This window comes from Anolis carolinensis, chromosome 2 (genome assembly GCF_035594765.1).
Source record: "Anolis carolinensis isolate JA03-04 chromosome 2, rAnoCar3.1.pri, whole genome shotgun sequence".
In the NCBI taxonomy this organism is placed as follows: domain Eukaryota; kingdom Metazoa; phylum Chordata; class Lepidosauria; order Squamata; family Dactyloidae; genus Anolis; species Anolis carolinensis.
The window spans coordinates 263,758,249-263,774,641 of record NC_085842.1 but is presented as its reverse complement, the minus strand read 5'-3'; the positions used below and the strand labels follow the sequence as shown (position 1 = coordinate 263,774,641).

The 16,393-nt window shown below is 40.0% G+C and overlaps 1 protein-coding gene across 5 annotated transcripts in view; it reads left to right on the top strand.

Annotated features, from left to right (window-relative positions):
• The window catches only part of prr16 (proline rich 16), a 168,994-nt gene that overhangs the window by 61,960 nt on the left and 90,641 nt on the right, over positions 1–16,393 (top strand). Inside the window, exon 1 of one of the 5 annotated variants that reach the window (XM_016994858.2) lies at positions 1,871–9,669. The exons of the other annotated variants lie outside the window; for them this stretch is intronic. Within the exon in view, the coding sequence (XP_016850347.1) occupies positions 9,625–9,669 (45 nt within the window). The 5' untranslated portion in view covers positions 1,871–9,624. Of the gene's footprint in view, positions 1–1,870; positions 9,670–16,393 lie in introns of those variants that run through there. 5 annotated transcript variants of the gene reach the window in all.

Here is a 16,393-nt window from a genome sequence, read left to right as displayed (position 1 = left end):
AGCAGTATTTCAACGTGCGGGCCTTGCCGCCTGTGGGTGTATCTTTCTTTTGTTTTGTTTTTGCTGCCTCACGGCCTACGTGGTCGTGTTTCCCGCGGTGCACCGCATCTCTCTTCTCTCTCGGCTGTCGTTCTTTACCCCTTAGTGCGCTTTGGCACAGAAGCCTCCTTGGGGGCGGCCACTCTTTCTTCCTTTTCGGGAAGCATGCCGGGCAACGGTGGCCGGCCCCCCTGAGCAGTATTTTAAGGTGCGGGCCTTGCCGCCTGTGGGTGTATCTTTCTTTTGTTTTGTTTTTGCTGCCTCACGGCCTACGTGGTCGTGTTTCCCACGGTGCACCGCATCTCTCTTCTCTCTCGGCTGTCGTTCTTTACCCCTTTGTGCGATTTGGCACAGAAGCCTCCTTGGGGGCGGCCACTCTTTCTTCCTTTTCGGGAAGCGTGCCGGGCAACGGTGGCCGGCCCTCAGTGAGCAGTATTTAAATGTGTGGGCCACTCTTTTTCCCTCTGTGGGAAGCGTGCCAGCCAAAGTTGGCCGGCCTAGTATTTTAAGTTGTGGGCCACTCTTTCTTCCTTTTCGGGAAGCGTGCCGGCCAACGGTGGCCGGCCCCCCTGAGCAGTATTTCAACGTGCGGGCCTTGCCGCCTGTGGGTGTATCTTTCTTTTGTTTTGTTTTTGCTGCCTCACGGCCTACGTGGTCGTGTTTCCCGCGGTGCACCGCATCTCTCTTCTCTCTCGGCTGTCGTTCTTACCCCTTAGTGCGCTTTGGCACAGAAGCCTCCTTGGGGGCGGCCACTCTTTCTTCCTTTTCGGGAAGCGTGCCAGGCAACGGTGGCCGGCCCCCCTGAGCAGTATTTTAAGGTGCGGGCCTTGCCGCCTGTGGGTGTATCTTTCTTTTGTTTTGTTTTTGCTGCCTCATGGCCTACGTGGTCGTGTTTCCCGTGATGCACCGCATCTCTCTTCTCTCTCGGCTGTCGTTCTTACCCCTTTGTGCGATTTGGCACAGAAACCTTCTTGGGGGCGGCCACTCTTTCTTCCTTTTCGGGAAGCGTGCCGGGCAACGGTGGCCGGCCCTCAGTGAGCAGTATTTAAATGTGTGGGCCACTCTTTTTCCCTCTGTGGGAAGCGTGCCGGCCAAAGTTGGCCGGCCTAGTATTTTAAGTTGTGGGCCACTCTTTCTTCCTTTTCGGGAAGCGTGCCGGGCAACGGTGGCCGGCCCTCAGTGAGCAGTATTTAAATGTGTGGGCCACTCTTTTTCCCTCTGTGGGAAGCGTGCCGGCCAAAGTTGGCCGGCCTAGTATTTTAAGTTGTGGGCCACTCTTTCTTCCTTTTTGGGAAGCGTGCCGGCCAACGGTGGCCGGCCCCCCTGAGCAGTATTTCAACGTGCGGGCCTTGCCGCCTGTGGGTGTATCTTTCTTTTGTTTTGTTTTTGCTGCCTCACGGCCTACGTGGCTGTGTTTCCCGCGGTGCACCGCATCTCTCTTCTCTCTCGGCTGTCGTTCTTTACCCCTTAGTGCGCTTTGGCACAGAAGCCTCCTTGGGGGCGGCCACTCTTTCTTCCTTTTTGGGAAGCGTGCCGGCCAACGGTGGCCGGCCCCCCTGAGCAGTATTTCAACGTGCGGGCCTTGCCGCCTGTGGGTGTATCTTTCTTTTGTTTTGTTTTTGCTGCCTCACGGCCTACGTGGTCGTGTTTCCCGCGGTGCACCGCATCTCTCTTCTCTCTCGGCTGTCGTTCTTACCCCTTAGTGCGCTTTGGCACAGAAGCCTCCTTGGGGGCGGCCACTCTTTCTTCCTTTTCGGGAAGCGTGCCGGGCAACGGTGGCCGGCCCCCCTGAGCAGTATTTTAAAGTGCGGGCCTTGCCGCCTGTGGGTGTATCTTTCTTTTGTTTTGTTTTTGCTGCCTCACGGCCTACGTGGTCGTGTTTCCCGCGATGCACCGCATCTCTCTTCTCTCTCGGCTGTCGTTCTTACCCCTTTGTGCGATTTGGCACAGAAACCTCCTTGGGGGCGGCCACTCTTTCTTCCTTTTCGGGAAGCGTGCCGGCCAACGGTGGCCGGCCCCCCTGGGCAATATTTCAAGGTATGGGCCTTGCCGGCTGTGGCTTTTTCTTTCTTTTCTTTTCTTGCCTCCAGTAAGTTACAACACAATCACACAATAAACACAATCACAACACCAAAAAAAGGCCAAAACCCACAACAGGCAATGTGCCATGCTTTCTATATTTAGTAATATATATAATACAAAATAATAAATACAGCCAGACTTTTGAGCTGCAAGGATATTCAGTGCAATTCAACCAGACCAATAAAAGATTAACCTTCGAAAAAGGCGACCAGGCTTTGAAACAGTGATACTACTCTGAATCTGACCAACCAAAGATTTCCCCTAGATAGCAAGCACCCAGGCTTTGAACCACCGAGGCTATTCATTACAATTCTACCCCCCTAAAAGGCAACTACCTAACCTTCCAAGCAGCAAGCCTATTCCTTTCTATTCCACCTCACCAAACAAGGATTCCCATAAGAAAATGGCCAGGCTTTCAGGCTACAAAGCTATTATTCACTGTTATTCCACCTACCTAACAAAGAATTCCCATACACCACAGCAACGCGTGGCCGGGCACAGTAAACTATAAAATTGTGCAATAAATCTTAGGAAAGGGCAAACGCTCTGCTGTTTTTGGGCGACCGTGCATGCGCGTCCGCCATTAACGAATTAATTTCGAAAATAACGAATTTTCGTTAATTTCGAAAAATTTTGGGGACAAAATTCGTAAATAGCAACAAAAACGAAAAACTGCCCCCTCTAGTTTTGAAACGAGTTTAGAATCAAATTTTTCATGGATCGATCAAGCCTACTGGTTACCAATAGATAACTTTCTCAAATTGCTATAAAGCTTTTGGAAGATGCTAGATTGATCTACCACAATGCTTTGTTGGTTGTTACTTGACTCATGTCTTTTATAGAGAAGATTTTATCTCAGAATGATGGTTGCTTTCCTGTTGTCATCAGTTATATGAGAAGGATATCTTAGCATGTAGAATATGTAATATTTTCACTTTATACAGCATTTAGCCATTTTCCAATCTTTTTATTGCGAACCCATTTTGTTACAGGTTTATAGTAGCACTGTAAAACCTTGCTTCTGAAAAATAAATTATTGGCCTGTGAGGTCATAAAAACTCTTTCTAAGCTGGATAATGTGTGTTTCTTTCAATGCTGCACAGGACATATTTTAAGGAATTAGCATCATGGGCTGTTTCTGGCTTTGTTTTAGTAGTAGGAGTAGAAATATCCTGCATGCCATTTTTGTTTCAAAAAACATTTGGTTGAATTCTGAGAGGAGGAAGATAATAATTAAAAAGATGCTTGATATTTCTGGTCAATTCTGGGTGATTCCTCCTATCCTTATACCAACCCATAATCCACCTCACATTGTACAAAAATCCTCTTGGTTTTTCAGGTAATCTTTGTTGCTCAAAGAAACTCCTAGGGAGGAGAAAGAGAAACGTTTTTTCGACCTCATCAGATGGCTTACTTGACCCACCCTATGCTACATGTTCACCTCTTTCAGGATGGAGCCCATTACACAACGCAAGTGTACTTCAAGTTGGGCTCCATCCAGAAAAGGAAGAGCAAGAGGTGTATGCCACTGCCACAGCAACATGGGACCCTTGCAAGCAATGGGGGAAGTTGGGCAGTGACACTTCCCCCATGGAATTGGGGGAAAGACAAGTCATGCAATGCAGGGCATGGAGTGATGGCTTCTCCACACCCTTGCTAGTAGCCCATGAATTCACCATGATGCGTAGCAAATTCATGGGCCTTTTTGATGAGGTCCTTTAAGTTAAGCTACCTTAGGATCCACTATGTATGGATATGTGTGTGTGGAGGGGAGAAGGCCAGTTATACAGTTGTCTGTTTCTGAATTAAGTATATTGAGAAGTAGCCACACACTTCTGGAAAGTTATCAGCTGGAAAATACCTTTTTAAAGTGTTAACATTGCACTTGCTTATTGGGCTTAAAACAAGTAACATAACAGAGTACATCTGAAAATTCCAAAATGTTAACAACCTAGATCTAAAAACAGTGACATCAATTGAATATGTTATGTGCCATATTTGATTGCACTGTCTGCGGATTTAAAGATGGTGTTTGACTAGTCACAGCTTCACAGGTGTTTGCTGCAATGGTTACTTCCTGGCTTATTTCCTGTTTGGAGTCAGTCCAAAGGCACATAATATTATGACTATCGAGTTCCTGGAAGCCCCGGTGGCAAAGTGTGTTAAAGCGCTGAGCTGCTGAACTTGCAGACCAAAAGGTCCCAGGTTCAAATCCCGGGAGCGGCTTGAGCGCCCACTGTTAGCTCCAGCTCCTGCCAACCTAGCAGTTCAAAAACATGCAAATGTGAGTAGATCAATAGGTACTGCTCCGGTGGGAAGGTCACGGCGCTCCATGCAGTCATGCTGGCCACATGACCTTGGAGGTGTCTACGGACAACGCCAGCTCTTTGGCTTAGAAATGGAGATGAGCACCAACCTCCCAGAGTCAGATATGACTGGACTTAACGTCAGGGGAAACCTTTACCTTTTATCGAGTTCCTAGGTATGTTAAACAGTTTTAATTCCCATGGTTCTTATAGTTTAATCTTTAACAAATTAATTCACTTTCACCCTTTTGTAGTTGGTCTCACAAGATAGTTTCACCAGGCAGATTTAGAAAATTCTTGGAGAATAGTTTCACTAATTAGATTTTAAGGGTCCTTTTTTAGTCTCTATATTTTCCGACTGAAAAATACAGTTTACCTCCCAGAGATGTTTTGTCCACAAAGTTGGTAAGCTTACAGCAGATTTAAGGGTTTCTTTTAATTTGTTTTATAGTTCTTATGTAAATGTAGTCTTTTAAAGAGGTGAATCGAAGTTTCACCTGCCTGCTTGACAGAGTCATGGAGTATGTGATGTTTTCCCCTCCTCTCTCTCCTTCTCCTATTTTAGTGGGGATGATGAGATCCTTTCAGTCTTGAGGGGTTTGCGACAGTTGTGTCTCTACCTTTTCTTTCTGAAAAAGTATTTCTCAACTCCATGTGATTGATAGACCTCAGGGATGTCCCAGTGCTCATCCAACTCACTAAGACACTGCTGTTTTTGTTTATTCGTTCAGTCGCTTCCCACTCTTCGTGACCTCGTGGATCACTTCTAGCACCTCAATATTTCTATATTTTATCAATAAAATTATATTGAATCCCCCTCAAAAACAGCAATTCATTGATAAATAATTCTTTTTAAAGTAACTGTTGTGAAAAAATCCTGAAAATATATTCTTCTCTCGTATGTAGGCAAGCAAATCCTGAAATGTAAAAAATCTCACTACAGTTAGCAATATTTTCACTTGGATGATTCAGTGTGTTGAGACATCCTTTCTCATCAAGGCTTGGAAAATTTGTAATTATTTACATCACTAGACCTAGGAGGATCAACCACTAAATGCTTGCTTTAGGAAAAAAGATATTCCAAGTCCTTCTGCCTATGACTTTGGTGCCAGTGGAGCAGAATACAAAAAACACTTTGTTCATCATAATGTCCTAGTTCTTTTATACATCCTTCTGAAATTTTCCTGTATTCCTGACTAGGGATACTTATAATATACCTTACCGAAATCTCCCTCCCCATTAAATAAATAATTTAAAAGTTCTTCATGTGCTTTGCACTTCATCAAGATTTGAGATACACAAATTACAATAAAAAAAGAAAAAGAGTGCTCTGTGGAATCTGTGGCAAATGAATTCCAATTCTTCATTGCATGTTTAGGGTGGTCGCTGGAAAAGCATGGTCAAGAGACTTCATGTGACTCCAAATACTTTTCATTGAATACCACCTTAAACCTACAGTTTTAAACAGAATGTGAAGTTATAGTTGCCATGAATGATTTGTTTTATCCCCAAATAGGTTTGTGTGATCTAATGAGGAGAAGAAATGGCTCTTCCATGGCTGCCTTTGTCTGATATAGATCCTGAGGTTTTTCTGTAGGTGGACAATTTTTTCTAATTCTAACTTCTTAACAATAGTCTTGGTTAAAAGTCTCCCATCATCCCCAATCTATTTTTTGTCAAGTCAACTTTCACTTTTGAAGTTATTAATAGAATAGAATAGAATAGAATAGAATAGCTTTATTGTCATTGTACTATTGCACACAAAAATTAAATGCCTTTCCCAGCACACATCATAAAACAACACACCAATCCCTCCACACCCCAACCACCACTGCACAGCCCCCAATGCCACATCAATGTGAAACTATTGAGTTCATCATAGCTACAGGGCTGTGTAGAAAGGGCCTCAGTCTGTTTGTCCTTGTCTTTGTCATCCTGTACCGTCTGCCAGATGGCAATATTTTTAAAAAAGGAAAGAATATGTTGGGTGAGATGGATCCCCAAGAATGCTCTGAGCTTTCATAAGGCCGTGGGACCTTTAAATTTCTTCCAAAGAGGGGAGAGGGCAACCAGTTAAAATCTGTGCAGTAGTGGTGACTAGGCATGTGCAATCTGGGTAAACCTTGATCCCTTTAGATGTCCTCGATTTCACTGCCCCCCCCCCCCCGATCTGTTATTCTGGAGCCTCCCAAATTCAGGAGGACTGAAATCCATTTTTGATCCAAAAAGTTGAAAGATTCGTTTTCAAGCCGGTCTTTTCGGAGTAATTTGGGGGGGGGGGGGTGAGACGCTTCCCAGGTTTAAGGCAAGGGCTTGAGGAAACCCCCCTTCCTGCTATCCTTTCCCTTTTCTCTTTCGAGGAGACCCAAGTTTAAGGCAAGGGGTTAAGAAACTCCCCCTCCTGTGATTCCTTCTGGGATCCTTTCCCTTCTAACAGCTGCCTCCATCTCCACACTCCAAAGAAAATGGGTCTTTGAACCAACTGAACCAACCATACCAGACGGAGACTTTCTTTGAAAATGGATCCATGCACAAATCTAGTGGTGACCCTTTAGCACTTACTAAACCATACGCAGATGCAGTAGGTTAGGACACTGTCTATAGCACAGTGGTAGAAAGTTACCAGCAGTTTTTCATTCAGTTGTTGGTTCCTTAGAAGTCTTAGGTAGTACAGTCTCTTCTGGGCCCTCTTAATCAACACTGCCGTATGGGTGCCCAGGTCAGATCCTCCTTAACAGTGACACCCAAAAACTTAAAAACCACAGCACTTGGTCTCCATTTATGACCAAGGGTTCGATTTTCGGTCTGTTCTTTCTGTCATTCACTATGAACTCCTTGGTCTTATTGATGTTAAGAACTAGATTATTATCCCTGCACCATGAGGGCAGCCAATCCACCTCATCCTGATAAGCAGATTTATCCCTTTCAGAGATAAGCCCCACCATGGTTGCATCATCTGCATATTTGGTAAAGATATTGCTGTGATGGAAGGGGACAGAATCATATGTGTACAAAACGTTAAGCAGAGGACTCAACACAGAGCCCTTTGGCATTTCTGTGTTGAGAGTAAGATCCGATGAGGTATCTAATCTAACCACTCTATTAAAAGTAGATTGTGCTGCTAATGTTTGTCATGCCCCTCTTAGTCATTGCTTTTCACCTGGCTCTGGTAGGTGGATTTTTGCATGCCTGAAGTCCTCTTACCCATGCTTTAGTCTAATGACTTACCATTGTTCTCAATCTGGCATTACAGATGTGTAATTAAAACATCTCCCACATGTTAATTACTCACTGGAATGCATTTTGGTGGTAAAAAAGTGCTCCTCTTAAGCATGTTACTTTCCTTAAAGGTTACCTTTTTCTTTTCTATTGTAGTTTTTCTTTTGTTAAAATCAGGAACAGATCTGTGTAAAGTTAGGAGCACTTACCATTGAACCCATGTCTTCACAATCCCACATAAAATAGAATACGCAAAAATTGGATTTTTTTGTAAAATAGTCAGTAGGCTATAGTAAATTGGTAACATTTTGAATAGTTTGCAACAATTTTAAAGCCAGACTACTTTGTCACTGGAAATTGTATATTACCTGTGATTTTTAAAATTGTGTTTTCACAGAGGGGATTTGTAACAAGCATACCATACAAATATAAAGTTTTGTACTTAACTGTGTAAGCAGAATATTCCTACCCACCCCACCCCTTCACGAGTCTATTTTTATAGGGATTGGAAAGAGGTTCACTAGTTTTCCACTCTGTGAAGACTGATGTCTGAAGAAATAGTTCCGATTGGGCTCAAGGACATTTCCCATCAAATTTATATAATAAATTTCATCTTTTTCTGCATATTCTATCCATCTGAATATGCAATAATAGCTGAAGGCTCATTTCTGGGAAAGATCTATTAGACTTTCATCACTGCACTAGCTAAGGGGTTGCAGATTTCTCAGGGAAGTTGATGCTTTGCAGAGCATAAAAAGAAATTTCAACTTTAAAAATGTTGGATCTTGTTCTGGTCTTGCATCTTTTTTAGCAAATATATTTACTTTGCTTTGTTCCTAAAGCCTTAAAATACTTCGGTGTTGTAATAGAAGCAGAAGCGTGATACTGCTTTAAACATACAATTAGCTTATTTCACATGTAAACACAACTCAGAAAAGATTAGGGCAGTGGCCGGAAAAGAAAAGTGAAGCCATGCATATTATCTCACTTCCATCCATGAGTAGGCACAATATAATTCATGAGAGCTAGAAAACATTTTGGGTCTGTGAAGATGAGAATTATACTCTATGTTAATGTCCACCACTTTAGACTTCTAAATACTGCTTATTAAGGCAGCTTTTGACATGCTCATTGTCAGAATCCAGGGTCCCCATAAGTATTGTTTGAAGGCACTTGTAGCTGTTATGGTTTAATTTCCTTTATATGAATGGCCTGGATGCAGTTCAAAAGGTTTTGATTGATATGTGATTTGTACGGTGCAAGAATCTGCCTCTACACTCAGCATTTATGCCTATATATAATGCCTATATGATCAAGTCTGGAACCTGATTTTCCCCACTGTAAACAGAGCAGATATATATGAAATAAAACTGTAGGAAATAAATGTGTTATGCAGCTGGGGCCTTGCTTTGATACAATTGTTCATTATCAAACTTCAGTTGAAGAAGTGGTCAATTTCTCCAGCTATACACACAGATTATTTGTTTACATATCTTGTTTCAGATTGTTATGAGTTGGAAAGTCACATTGTTCTATGACAGCTGCAATACTATGTATGCTTATCTGGGAGCAAGTCCCATTTAACTTGTTGGGACTTACTCTGAGGCCCCTTCTACATTGCTATATAAAATCCAGATTATCTGCTTTGGATCCTATCTGCTTTGGAAGTCTAGAAGGGCCCTGAGAAGTAATGCATAGGATTGCACTGTCAGATAATTTATTTGTCTTATGGACATTTGTAAGCAAGAATTTATCTCATGAGATATGCACAATTAGTAAAAATGGTGATTGGGATTCATCTCGTGTTAGCAGTATGGAATTACAGAATATATTTTATGCTTCTTTTACAGCTGAGTGTTACCCATTTGGGAGTTCATCAATTTTTGAGTGTTTATGTTTTAAAAAGTTCTATTGAAAACGTATTGTCTGACCTTGAGAGATATGAGTGTATAGCAGTTTCTGATGAACCAAGTGGTTAATGGCAAGATGGGATTTTTACTTCTGTAAACATTATGGAACAAAGGTAAAACTTCAGTTGTGAAACTAGAAAATTACAAGAAAAATATTTTTCACTGATTCTCTGCTCAGTAATGAAGATTGAATACGCAAGATCATAATGTTAGTACACTGATTTTGCTTTGTGGGTTTTCTTCTATGAAGTTTTGCTTTGTTTTTTATAACTTACGTCCATGTATATATCTTTAATATCTCTTTCTGCCAACCAATATAACTTATATTTTATCATCAAATTTCAGTGGCTTATTCAAGAATAGAATGTAATGGATATAGATTGCCCCATTATGAGTGACAAATTGAAAGTAGCCATCCTTCAAGAAACTGATAGTAATAGATCAGAATATTTGAGGAATGGTACTAATGGAATGATTGTTCTCAGACCATAAATATATCAGACATTATATATTTAAATGAAGGCAGACTGTAAACAACAGTTTAATAAATTTCCTTAAACATTCAAGAAGTATTATTGTTTTTTTAATCAATGGCATATTTAAAACTTCGTGTCCTGTTTCTTGATTCTTTTTTTAAAAAAACACAATACAATATTGTCTATTGTTAATTGTAAAAGTACTGTATCAACACAAGACTCATTTCTTTTATCAGTATTCTATTGTGAGAGTTTCCTGCTGTTCTTGGCACTCAGTAAGTAGACAGAAGGTCTTGTTTTGCTTCTTCCACAATTATATGAGAGTTAAAAAGTTAAACAATTTGAGTAAAAGGAATCCAACTTTATAGACCTCATCAAAAGCGGGGTAGGGAAATAATGCTGGGCTCCACTTTTTTACCTTATTTTATGGCCTCGCACACTTCCCATGAAAAGGCCATGCCCTTTTCATGAAGTCCCGGCATCGCGAAGAAAGGAAGCTCTGTTTAGGTATAGCTTGAATCTGGCTCTTTTTCAGTACAATTCAGTGCATCCTATGAAATGCTGCTATGTAGAGAGAAGAAGAAAAAACCCTTAAAATTCTCGGCCAGAGAAACCGGGGGCCCTTCTACACAACTGAATAAAATCCCACATTATCTGCTTTGAACTGGAATATATACAGATAATCCAGTTCAAAGCAGATATTGTGGGATTTCCTGCCTTGATATTCTGCATTATGCCTGTGTGGAAGGGCCCTGGGTGCCTCACTAAACTAGAAACTCCAGAATGCAGCCACAACAGTTAAAGTGGAATCATAGTGTTATAACTTTGTATGGTAGTGCGAAAGAGCCCTTGCTCTGTGCAGAGTCATTGAGTGGCTTTATTAATTCTCTTTATGAATAAATAAATACTTAGTGTTTGTTGCATTTTGTCAGACGTCAGCGAAGACTTGGACTTCCATATTGTTGCTGTATGTGGAGCATTTATGAAAATTTTACTGAGAGACATGAAACATGAAAAGGACGGGAGAACTGTACATATATTTTGTGTTTTGTGCTCTATTGAGTTTCGTACATCTATTGTTTGGCGTATGTGTGTCTATCAGAAATTATATTCCAATTCATTTCTGAATGTTCAATGTAGTGTATAGTCAGTGCAATAAAACTGGCCTTTTTCAATTGATGCAGATTAGATTTATGCCCCTGCTAAACTGCCATATAAAATCCAGATTATCTGCTTTGAACTGGGTTATATAGCAATGTAGACTCGGATAATCCAGTTTAAAGCAGATAATGTGGATTACAGTAGAGTCTCGCTTATCCAAGCTTCGCTTATCCAACGTTCTGGATTATCCAATGCAGTCTGCCTCCCACCCGGATCCACAGCTGTTTCTCTAGGCAGCAAGGACTGAACTTTTTACGGATTTAACTTCAGACAATGTTGTTACTGCGAGTTCATTGTATTCAATTCTATCTTTATTTGTAATCAATTTGTTAGTAGCCAATGTTTTTATAGTCAATGTTTTCAATACATTGCGATGTTTTGGTGCTAAATTCGTAAATACAGTAATTACTACATAACATTACCATGTATTGAACAGCGTTTTCTGTCAATTTGTTATAAGACATGATGTTTTAGTGCTTAATCTGTAAAATCATAATGCAGTTTGACGTTTAATAGGCTTTTTCTTAATCCAACATTATTATCCAACATTTTAGCTTATCCAACATTCTGCCTTCCTGTTTATGTTGGATAAGTGAGACTCTACTGTATTTGCTTTGATAATCTGGATTATATAAAGGGGCCATAGTCTCTCATATCAGCTTTTTTTGGGGGGGGGTGGCAGGGGGGAGAATATCTTGGTGAGATTGTGGCCGCAAAAACGTACCTGAAGAAAACTGATGCTTGACAATTAAAGAAGTTTTAGAATTTGTTGTGGGGCATCTCTTATAACAATTCAGTCACTTTCTCTCCTTGTGTAAACAAGAACACATAAATGTGCTGCTAATTATTTCACAAGAAATATACTGTGCATGTTGCTTGTTGACTTCTTTTACATTTATATTTATCGAGCTCTTATATTTTCTCCCTGTTGCATTATTGCTTTCCTCAAAGCATAAAAAACCCTATTGTGATTTCTGAATAATTGTAAAGAATTAGTCTTTATGAAGGTTCTTTTAAAAAAAGGTATGAAAAAGTTGTGCTCACATAATACTAGTCAAACAATTATTATAAGCATTGTGTTTTGTCATTATGTTCAAAATAATTGTGTGAAAAAATATAATATGCTGCTAATGGTGTTTTGTACTTGCAGAAGGTGGTCTCTGATCAGTCTTATAAAGGCTCAAGCTTCATGATGAGTGCAGATTCCATTGTGTAGTGTATTATAATGAAAGCAAACAGGGATGTGAAAAATCTTTCTCATTTTTGTTGCATTTATTATATTAATACCTGATTCTTTTTCATCTTTGTTTTATCTTAGGTTTGTGTGTGTGTGTGTGTTTTGGCATGCAAATGTATGCCCAATTTGGTATGCACACTCCTTAATTATCTACTTTTTATGCATGTATCTTATTGTATGCATTTTATCTATTGCTTAACGCAGATTTATGCTCATTTTCGAAAGATACACATTTTGAGATGTGTGTATTTTGTGTATCATTTGGAAAAAGGGCAAGATTTGCAGCATTCAATTTCTTCTTTATGATGGAAAACGAAAAGATAATGTGTACACTTGTGTTAATTGACTCATAAACCATAAATTGATAAAGAAAAAGGTTTTTTTTAAAAAAGGTTAACGCAAAACTCTTTGTCTTTCTTAAAAGCAAGACTTATATGATCTTTATAACCTCAGTAAAGAGGATTAAGGTAACAAAAGAATTATCCAACCACATATTCCAACAAAAACAAAGTAAACCACAAACCCCACACAACTCTTGTGACTTAGTTACTAAAATATGCCTGGTTGGGTTGTTGTGAGTCTTCCAGCCTGTATGGCCATGTTCTAGAAGCATTCTCTCCTGATGTTTTGCTCATGGTAGGAGGGAGAGGGCCTTCTCCATGGTGGACCCCCGGCTTTGGAACTCACTCCCCAGGGAGATTAGGCAAGCACCCTCTTAGATTTTTGGAAAAGCTTTTCCAGCAGGCTTTTGGAGAGTGAATACTCACCCCATGTCAGGTTCTCATTCCAGTGACCATTACTATATTCAATGCACTTTATTTTATCCCAACAATTAGAAACAATTCTAACGTTTCCCTCATCCCAAGTCTCCTATCAATTGCAGCACTTTGGCTTCCTACTTCATTCTCTAGTTTACCGTGTTTCCCCAAAAATAAGACAGTGTCTTATATTATTTTTTACTCCCAAAGATGTGCTAGGTCTTACTTTCAGGGGATGTCTTATTTTTCCATGAAGAAGAATTCATATTCATTGTTGAACAAAAAAACCCCACATTTATTCTATACTGTACAGTAGTTGTCATCACAAACCAACATAACTAAACCAGACAAACTGTGACTTCTGTCAAGAATTTCTTGTTACTACCATTATTTCCATATACAACTGGTATGTGAGCCTCTGGGGAGATGGAGGCGGGGTATAAAAATAAAATTATTATTATTATTATTATTATTATTATTATTATTATTATGTACATTTACCAATCCTGCATGCTCTGGTGTTCTGTTCATTGGGCATGCTTCCAAACAAAAACTTGGTCTTACTTTCGGGGGAGGCCTTATATTTAGTAATTCAGCAAAACCTCTACTAGGTCTTATTTTTTGGGGATGTCTTACTTTCAGGGAAACAGGGTACATTATACACTCCGCGCACTTTGGCCAGTTTGCTTTTATAATCTTACTCAGGTTTTTAGATAATGTTTAGTTGATATTAATGTTTAATGTGCATAATTGTATTTTATGCGATGTGTTTTTATCTTCATGATGATTGTAATTACCCTGGCTTGGCCCCATGTAAGCCGCCCTGAGTCCTTTCGGGGAGATGGAGGCAGCGTATAAAAACAAAGTTGTTGTTGTTATTATTATTAGTATTATTATACAGCCTGGAAGACTCACAACAACCCAGTGATTCCGACCATGAAAGCCTTCAACAACACATTATGCCTGGTTGACCTGATAGATTCAGATTCAGGCAGTCCCTTCACATGCACCCAGTCCTTGATCAGAGCTACTCAATTAAAAACTGTAGAATTATAGGGAGACTAATTTTTTTTTAGGCTGTAAATATCACTCTTTTACTATTCAAAAATGATTTTGAGGATTTTTGTGCATGGTTTCTGATAACTTTTTGATGTTCAGAAATACAGATGATAATTTGTATTTTTGTTATGCTTTTGTTAAATACAGTGCACTGGAGATGATTTCTCACTTCTTGTGAATAAAATATCTTGTGTTGTTCTTTAAAGTCCTCTTAGGGGTTGTATACTGGATAAGATTGCTGGGTTGGGATTTCTTCATAGTGTTCATATTTAGTAACATATTGATAGAATTAAATTAATTCAATATTAAACTATATAGTTGAGATATATGTTTTCACAAGGGAAGTGTTTATGTGTGCTTGTGCACATGTGTCTGCACCATGACTCTCCAGTCAGCAGTCTTTAGATTTAAAAAGTCATTTACCTCCCATGGAAAGGCAAGTCAATCTTCAGAAAGTATTTGTATAGCCTTTGAAATAGTTGAAGGAATAATTGCAAGAAGACTGAACTATTGAAGAGGTGAAAGACCAGAATATTGATTGAACATGAGTCAGGTCTGTTGGTATTACTTGTTCTAATGCTGCCTCAGGATGTCTGACCAGATATTGGATGTGAATGTGAAGAAAACATTGAAAAAATGCAGTATTCTTTTTTCCCCTCACACATAACATTGTGGGTATAAACTCAGTAGAAAATGTTAGCTTATGAACACTCAGCATTTCTAAAATATGGGTCACAATACCGCTGGAATTGCTAAAAATAATTGTTAATTTATAATTGTTCACTTATGTAAGTTAGAGAAAACTATCACTTTTCTCAAAGTGAAGATAAAAGTGTTGGTTGGAGATGGCATAGGGACAAAAAGAGCAGCCAACAAAAGGCTTTAGACATAGCTGAAACTAAGCAGATATATAAGTAGTCAAGACTGAAATTAGGAAAACTATTACAGTACTATCTTAATAAATATGTTTGTGAATGCTGTTGCAAGAGGACATGAAAAAAGAGAGGTATAGGGAAGATGTGATAGAAATGTAACAGCTACTACCAGGCAAATCAGTAATGAATCGGTTAATACTGCCACAAGTAAGTTTGATATAGGACCTTATCACATTGAGCTTTTTTTCAGTTGTTTTACACTTTATACTCACTTGAAGGATGTAGAGGGAGTGATCCCATTACATGATATTGTTCCACTTTGGATGGTGGTTTGTTGCCTCCCGTCCTTGAAATGGAGAGTAGTTGTAAAAAGTGCAGTTTTCAAAACAACGGGACAGAAACCATGTTGAGAACTCCAACTATGCCTTCAATTGGTAAATTAGGTGAAAAACATGTCAGATAGCAAGCATCTAGCTCTTTTGTGCTGTTTTGTAGCAAGATGAGGGAGAATGACTTTAGGGAGGACTTTAGGGAGAGGGAATGGCAACCTTGTTTCCAAGGGAGACCTCACATCTCACTTCTTTGACATTTGCCAGCCTTTTCTTGAAGCAAGGGAACTGGCTGGCTGAGGAGAAGGAGGATTCTACCAGTGGCCTCACAGAGGAGCACTTGCAACATCTTCCCTTCCCTTCTCTTCTCTTCTCTTCTCTTCCCTTTCCTTCTTTCAGCGTTCTGCCAGGGCACCTGTTGCTAACAAGAAACCTTCCTTCATTCCTTCCTTTCTTTCCTCCTTTTCTTCTTCATTCCCTCCCCCATTCTTTTTTCTTCTTCCTTGTTTTCTCCCTTCCTCTCCTCCCTCACTTGTTTTCTTCCTCTCCCTCACACATTTTTCCCATGAAGAAAAATGGTGCCAGGTTTTCCTCCACTCTTTTCCAGCCTCACATTGGGAAAGAAACCCTGGCTGGTGCAGTTTCTCTCTTTTGTCTCACAAATTATCCTGGCTTTCCAACACCATTCATAGAATAAACTTTTAAATTGTGTTTTAAGATTGCTTCTGTGGTTTCCATTCAAGAGCATGGGGAAAAAAACATAGCCAAAAAGGTATCTTCAAGGCAGTGTTTTATAAACAAGGAGCCATACTGTGTTGAAGTCATGCCTGCTCTGCTGGGATTTCTTTTCCTTCAACTTAAAAAAAAAGAGAGGGGCAGAGAAAAGCCTTCAAATGTGATGGGGAGGAACAATGGAAGAGAACAGAAAGGGCAATCACATAA